The following is a 7,687-nucleotide window of genomic DNA, read 5'->3' as shown; positions in this document are numbered from 1 at the left end:
ATATCCTCACTTGGCCCCCTTCTCTGTTCCTTCTTTTGGAAAATTAAAAAGGAGAGGGGAGGATTTCCAGCCTCCTTCTCCCACAGTAACAAATATAGATAAATATAAAAGATGTAAAGTCAAATTTTTAGAGGATTTTGAACAACCTGCTGTATCAGATACAAAAGAAATAACATTTTCTTGAACAAACTTATTTAATATGCAGAGTGTGGAAGAAATAAATTACAAAAGTTTAACAATCCTGTTTAATATAGGATGAGAAACTGACATCACACTTCAGAAGTTTAAATTACTAACCTGAATCATTATGTAATTTACATATACATTATCATGCAGTTTTCAGTAACTAAAGCTAAATAAGACAAAGAAGTATGGTGATGTCAATGGCATGACACCATACCTGTCTTACCCTCCAAAAGGGTGCGAATCTCCTCAGATGGCGTTATTGAAAGGGACTCTAGGTTTGCGTCTTTCATTTCCATTACAAGCTTCTCAATTTCCCTCTTCTTCTCTGATATGATCTTTTCTGAATCTGCCACCTACAAAAAGAAATCAGAGAATGCATGATTCATTACTGAAGTAACAAATATCAATCAATGGCATTTCTGGGAAATGTTAAGCATTTTGAAGATTTTTTTCATACTCAGTTGCTGTTTCCTGTGTTAGCGAAGTAGCATCAGGAACAAAGGCCACATCCACTTACACCCATTCTCCAGCCACAACATGTAATGCACCAATAGGACAGCTCCCTAACAAAAACCAAGCCCCAAAGACCTTTTTATTGTTTACCCAAGATGCTTCACATGCCCTGGTTCAGTCCATTAACAGCACAATGACACCAGCACAGCACATTATTCTAATTCACTCAATCCCATGCAAAACTTTCCGTCTTATGCATGTTCAAGCCCTGATCACTCAAAATCTTTTTCATTTCATCTCCAATTTGGTCTCCCTGTTCTTGTTCCCTTCACTTCTGACAAATATATCCTCTCTGTCAACCTTTCCTCACTTATTCTTTCTATGCGTCCATACCATTTCAAGACACCCTCCTCTGCTCTCTCAACCCCACTTTATCACTCTTTCATTACTTACTCGATCAAACCACCTTACACCACATGCTGCCTTTAACATTTCATTTCCAATAATCCACCCTCCTCTATACAACCTTATCAATAGCTCATGCCTAACATCAATTAAAATATTGTTGGGACTATTATTCCTTCAAACATACCCATCTTTGCCCTACCAGATAATGTTCTCTCCACATCCTCAGCAAACCGAGATCCTTCGTCCTCTCACCCAACCTCTGATTCACTTCCGCCTCTGTGGCTCCATTCGCTGCCATGTCCATTCCCAGGCATCTAAAACACTTAACTTCCTCCAATTTTTCTCCATTCAAACTTACATCCCGGCTAACCTATCCCTAGACCTTGCTCAACATAATAACCTCGCTCTTATTGACATTCACTCTCAAGTACCTCCTTTCATTCACTCTTCCAAACCCAGTAACCAACTTCTATAGTTTCTCAGCTGAATCCACCACCGGTGCTGTATTATCAGCAAACAAAAACTTACTTATTTCCCAGGCCCTTTCATCCCCCATGGACAGCATACTCCATAATCTCTGCCATAGTTTTCAAAGCAATACATCCCCTCATAAAGTTTCAAGAATCTACCTGAGCTCTCCCTGAAAAATAATCATACAAAAACAAACATTTCATGAATATTTGCTATTTCCCACATCAGCGAGGTAGCGCCAAGGACAGAGGACTGAGCCTTAGAGGGAAAATCCTCGCTTGGCCCCCTTCTTTGTCCCCTCTTATGGAAAAGTAAAAACTAGAGAGGAGGATTTCCAGCCCCCCACTCCATCCCCTATTAGTCGCCTTCTACAATATGTAGGGAATATGTGGGAAGTATTCTTTCTCCCCTATCCCCAACATATGATATCTAATATGCTTTTTGAGCATTTTCAACTTGATAGATAGTCAATCCAGTTACTGCTTCTCTCCTTTCACAAGTAGACTAAGAAACTCTTTATCATCATATGTTTTTCCTAAGAACACTGATGAGACAAATTGTTTATCAATTGCAGAATAGGCTGCACTTTTTATATTTTTCTCCGACAAGCCTGACCCTAATGTGGGTATCTGTGCCTTTGTATAGCAAAAGAAACAAGGGGCTTGGAATGTTGGAGGTTAAATGATATGTAAGTCAAAAATTAGGTGTAGAGTATAAAGGCAACTATGCAGAAAGAATTAGGATGATTGGTATATGGATAACGGGGAAATGTTAGGTAGGCAAACTGCAGGTACCCACAAATGTATCAAACTTTCTATATATCCATAAGTAAGTAGGCAGGTTAAGTGTATGGGCAGGAGTGGGAGTGCCATCTGGTCTATGTAACGTGCAGTGATACAGACCATAAACTTTGCTAAGCTGCTCACTCCAACTTCCAACAAAAAAGGCCACAAAAGCATTAAAAGAAATATTAAAAAAGATATCAGATTAGTTTTGGTATTCATATTAACCTCTTGAAGAAGTTGCTGCGATGTTAGTTGAGCATGCTCAGCCTGCGCATTGGCCTGGGCAATGGCCGTCTGCAACTTTTCAATCTCACGCACTATTGCTTCCTGCTGTGCTTTTGCTTCCTCCTGGCCACGCTGCTTTTCATCACTCATGTTTTTCTCCAGTTCCCTGTACGCAAGAGAAGGATAGGCTGAAGAGAAATAATATTGATTTTTATTGAGAACAAATCATTGCATCAAAAAATTCTTTATAGCACAAAGTTGTATAACACTGTAAAGGTCTTACAGGTATTAGCAGACTGCTTAATCAAGGTCACACAGCATGAGAGACCTCACTTTGGTGAGGCTGTATCATTGGGAGTAAAGTCCCATCAAAGAACTTCGTAATATAGAGGAGTCGACATTTACTTGTTACAGGATGTAGCACAGCCTGGGCTGCAGAAGCTTTTAGGAACATTCTGGGTAACACCAAGACCCTCACAGAACTCAGTCATGGGGTAATTACAGACAGATATAAACAGACAGGGTCTGACATATAAATTCATCATATGTATGCCTAACTAGATAAGATTCTCTCTTTCCACATATTTTCAGTGCTCCCAGAACCTTTGCCCCCCTACCCATCCTATGACTCACTTCCGCTTCCATGGTTTCAATCGCTGCCATGTCTACTCCCAGGTATGTAAAGTACTTTAATTCCTTCAAATTCACAATTCAACTAACCTGTCCCTTAACATTACTTTTGTTCACAGTGTCGCTAACCTCTGCTTCAGTGAGGCAGCACCAGGAAAACAGACAAAATGAGGCCACTTTCATTCACACTGTCTCTTGCTGTCATGAGTAATGCACCGAAACCACAGCCCCCATCAACATCCAGGCCCCACGGACCTTTCCATGGTTTACCCCACAAGTTTCACGTCCTGGTTCAATCCATTGACAGCACATCGACCCCAGGATACAACATCATTCCAATTCACTCTATTCCTTGCACAACTCTAACCCAATCACATGATATATCATACTTAAAGGTAATTATAAACAGGAGATTACACACACATATACTCTCAAACATATTCATATATCTATTATATAAATAAGTTTGAGAGTATATGTGTGTGTAATTACCTGTTTATAATTACCTTTAAGTATATCATGTGATTGGGTGAGAGTTGTCAATGTACAGACATTAGATGAATACATATTGTTAATCATATTATTGAACTCTCCAAAGCAAAAACCAACAGTTATCTTACTGAGCTGACCTGACGGTCTCATTGTGAGCTGTCAACTGATTTTCACAATGAGTCACCTGGGCTTGCAATACACTGATCTCAGCTTTAATCTTTTCCTCTGTCTGTCGTACCCCTTCAGCCTCCTGCTCTAGCTGTTGCAGATGAGTTACCTGTGATAAATTCCAAAGTCATAATACAGAATGGAACCATCCTGCAGCAACACAAAAATCTGTTTATCAAATAAAAGGAAACTATCATAAGGATTTCTTTAGGTGCACTAACAAATGAGATGCGACTGATTTTTAACACATGATAAAGCAATGCTAAATAACTTAAAATCACTTCATTTAAGAAACCTGTATGTTCTGGCTATATGTGAAATTAAGCTCAATGGTAAAGGGGAAGAATGGTTTGGAAATGTCTTGGGAGTAAAGTCATGGGTTGGTGAGAGGTCAAGAACAAAGGAGTCAGTAGCACTACTGCTGAAGCCCCTACTTAACAAACTTATCCCTTCATAGTTTGAACACTCACCTTTTGCCTTTATACAGTGGCACCAATCCCCAGACAATTCATCATGATTCATGAAAATACACATTATCCTTTCTCAAAATTCAACAGCAATACTATCCACTCCTACCACTTTGCTGGATTTTGTCTTCTACAAGGTTCTCACAACCTCTTCTCTCTTCGTCAAACCCCTTTCCACCATTCTCTCACTTCACATACCATCCCAACCGAAACAACCTATATCTGCCACTCTATTATCGAACAGACTTAACAATCCTTCAAAATACTCACTCCATCTCCTCACTTCATCACTACCTGTTATCGCTTTCCTTTTTGTCCCCTTCACTGTTGTTCTCATTTGTTCTCTTGTCTTTTGCACACTATTTACCTCCTTCCAAAACATCTTTTTATTCTCGCAAAAGTTTAATGATACTCCCTCACTCCAACTCTCATTTGCCTTATTTTTCAACCCCCACACCTTTCTCTTGACCTCCTCCCGCTTTCTATTGTACCTCTTCCAATAATTTGCACTCCTTCCCTGTAAGTACTGCCCAAATGCCTCTCTCTTCCCTTTCACTAGCAACTTTACCTCTTCAACCCACCACTCACTTCCCTTTATGATCTTTCCACCTCCCACCTTTCACATGCCACATGCATCTCTTGCACATACAATCACTGCTTCCCTAAATGCTTCCATATATCTATTCTACCAGATTATACCTGCTCAATGTTACACAATGAGCGACAAGTCACCTGTGGCTAGGTCATATCACTACCCAGTCTAAAGTAGTCCATTCTTCCTTGCTACTAAAATTAATGCAACCTTGGGCTGCAGGATTCTCTAGAGAGATCCCGGGTAACACTTGAACTCTTTCTTTGATTGAGGTCCTGGGGTAATTGTAAACCCTAATATCTACCTATCTATCTATACCTCTAATGCCTGTTCCCAACTAGTACTACATCAAGGGGGTGGCCAAGTTAACAGGGTATCCATAACTAGTAAACTCTACTGCCGCTTCTTAGCCTTTAATGCCTCACCCTTAACAAGACACTGGCAGAAGGCAACTCCAGCACAGTGTTCGCAGTCTCCTACCAAATGATCATGATGACTACCTCTACCTAATGCTCCTGCCTAATGTTCCTTACTACTTCTACCTAACATTTCTATTTAATGCTCCAGCCTATATGTCCCTAACTACTCTGCTATACATTGCTCCTACCATTTACCAAAAGGAAGAGCTAGCACACTGTGCTTACTGCAGGAAAATCTAACTATGAAGAATAATCTGTGTGAGTTAAGAATTGTCAAGAGTTTTGTATGACAAGGAGGTTGTATGTTTGTGAACAGAATGCCAGTGATCCACATGTTATCAAGGCAGAATGAAAAGATAGCTACCTGAGTCAGAGGAGCGTAATTTGACCACCACCGAAGTGCTGGCTCACTATGTAGCCGTCTCTAACCCTCCTGATACCCTGGCGGGTAGTACTGGTAATATATCTCCCTTGTTGTTGGCTGCCTACCAACAACTACCTACCCTCTTTGTATTTTGAATTTCTTGAAGTTGGAATAGAATCAACCAAGCAAAGCAAACTCATCTACCTCAAGAGCCCAGCTGGGATGCCTGAACATTTGTGGAAAAACCAAAATGAAGGAGGAGAGATAGGTAGTCTGTTTGAGGAGAGAAACTTGGGATGTTTTAGTGCTGAGAGTAACAAAGCTCAAATAGATGAGGGAAGAATGGTTTAGGAATGTCTCTGTGGGTACAGCTATGAGTTATCATGAGGGTGAGAGCTAACGAAAGGGTAGCACAGGTGCTGAAGGAGATGTGGGGATGTAGGGGAGAGTGTAAGGAAGTGAACCCCAGATTGATGTGGATCAAAATGAAAGTGGATACAAAAGCTGGGTGACTATTAGTCCTTATGCACTTGGAATCAAGAGGAGTAAGGAAGAGAGGCAGGTGTTCTGGGAGGAGCTGGGAGAGTGTTTCTGCAGTTTTGATGCAAAGGACCGAGGATTAGTGACTTGTGATTTGAATGTGAAAGCAGGTAATCTGGCAGTAGAGCATATAGCTGGGAGTCATGGGACAACAATGTTAGAAGTCTGGTTCACAGGACAGTGGAATCCATTATATGCTATATACTTAAACCTAAAAATCAGTAAATAAATAATGCCAGAATAATCTGATCATTGTTCCAAAATTAAAGCCTCTTCTCATTAACTAGTCAAAAAACAATGAACAATGATTATTGAACTTACCTCTTGCTCTATCTGCTGAGCTAAATTCTCTTGTCTCTCTATTTCTGATGCAACATAAGCAAGCCGTGATTCATCTTCACGTGACCGACCCTCTAAATATGCAATTTCAGCTTCATACTGTAAAAAAATGATGAAAAACATACAATTTCTGAAACTTTTCTTTATGATCTTTTACTAATAATGTGCTGATGAAAAAGCTATGAATATTTCAACAATAAAGTGCCATTATCATCAAATATACACAAAAAACTTTGTTCTGAATAGTACCAGCATGTTAAAAACTACAAATTAATACAACTATCCTGCTAAACAATAATTCGCCTTTAACATACACTGATCCCTGTTCATTCCCACTCACTCCGTACTAACACCATCATCAGAAACATACACACACACACTGACCATAACCTTCAGGTTTTTAAAACAGTGATGAGAGAGAGATAAAAGTTCTTCAAGGGATACAGAGATAAAACAAGCAGAGGATGTTAAATGATTTTAAGGGAGAAACTTATTAAAAAAGATGTAAAAATTTATCTACAGTAAAAGAAAGGTGGATAGAATAAGATATAGTTCTGAGTAAAGCTCAAAGGTAATGAGGAAGAATGGTTTGAAATGTTTCAGGAGCAAAGTCAGGGGTTGGTGAGAAGACAAGAGCAAAGGAAGGGGTAGCACTACTCCTGAAGTAGGAACTGTGGGAGTATGTGACAGTGTGTATGGATGTGAGCTCAAGACTAATGTAGGTAAAAATGAAAAGTAGAAATGAATGTGTATGGTTTATGCACCTGGCCATGAAGCCATGAAAAGAAAGATTACTAGAAGCAAGTGTTTTGGGAGCAGCTGAATGAGTGTGTCAGCAGTTGCAAGACACAGGGTATCAGTGAACGGTAGTTTAAATGTGGAGGTAAGTAATGTGACAGTTAAGGGTATAATTGGGGAGGAATGGGATATTCAGTAAAGTAAATGGAAATGGTGAACAGCTTGTGGAACCATGTGCTGAAAAAGGACTAGTGATTGGGAATATCTTCTGCTTTGAAAAAAGGGACATAGACAAGAAAACGTATACGTAGGAAAGATGGTCAGCAGGCATTACTCAATTACATATCAACTAAGGAGAAGCAGTGTGGTTTCAGGAGTGGTAGAGGATGCGTGGATCAGGTGTGTATTCG

The 7,687-nt window shown here is 39.8% G+C and overlaps 1 protein-coding gene across 4 annotated transcripts in view; it reads right to left on the bottom strand.

Annotated features, from left to right (window-relative positions):
• Nucleotides 1-7,687, bottom strand: part of RASSF8 (ras association domain-containing protein 8) — a 48,251-nt gene that overhangs the window by 24,412 nt on the left and 16,152 nt on the right. For 2 of the 4 annotated variants that reach the window (XM_071696879.1, XM_071696876.1), the window contains exons 6-9: nt 6,522-6,638; nt 3,779-3,927; nt 2,529-2,694; nt 401-539 (exon numbers count right to left, since the gene is read on the bottom strand). In XM_071696879.1, coding sequence (XP_071552980.1) covers nt 401-539; nt 2,529-2,694; nt 3,779-3,927; nt 6,522-6,638 — 571 coding nt within the window. The remainder of the gene's footprint in view (nt 1-400; nt 540-2,528; nt 2,695-3,778; nt 3,928-6,521; nt 6,639-7,687) is intronic. The other 2 variants (XM_071696878.1, XM_071696877.1) reach the window with 2 other exon arrangements.

The sequence above is a fragment of the Panulirus ornatus genome, chromosome 61 (genome assembly GCF_036320965.1).
Source record: "Panulirus ornatus isolate Po-2019 chromosome 61, ASM3632096v1, whole genome shotgun sequence".
Lineage (NCBI taxonomy): Eukaryota > Metazoa > Arthropoda > Malacostraca > Decapoda > Palinuridae > Panulirus > Panulirus ornatus.
The sequence above is the reverse complement of the archived record's forward strand: the minus strand, read 5'-3'. Positions and strand labels throughout refer to the sequence as shown.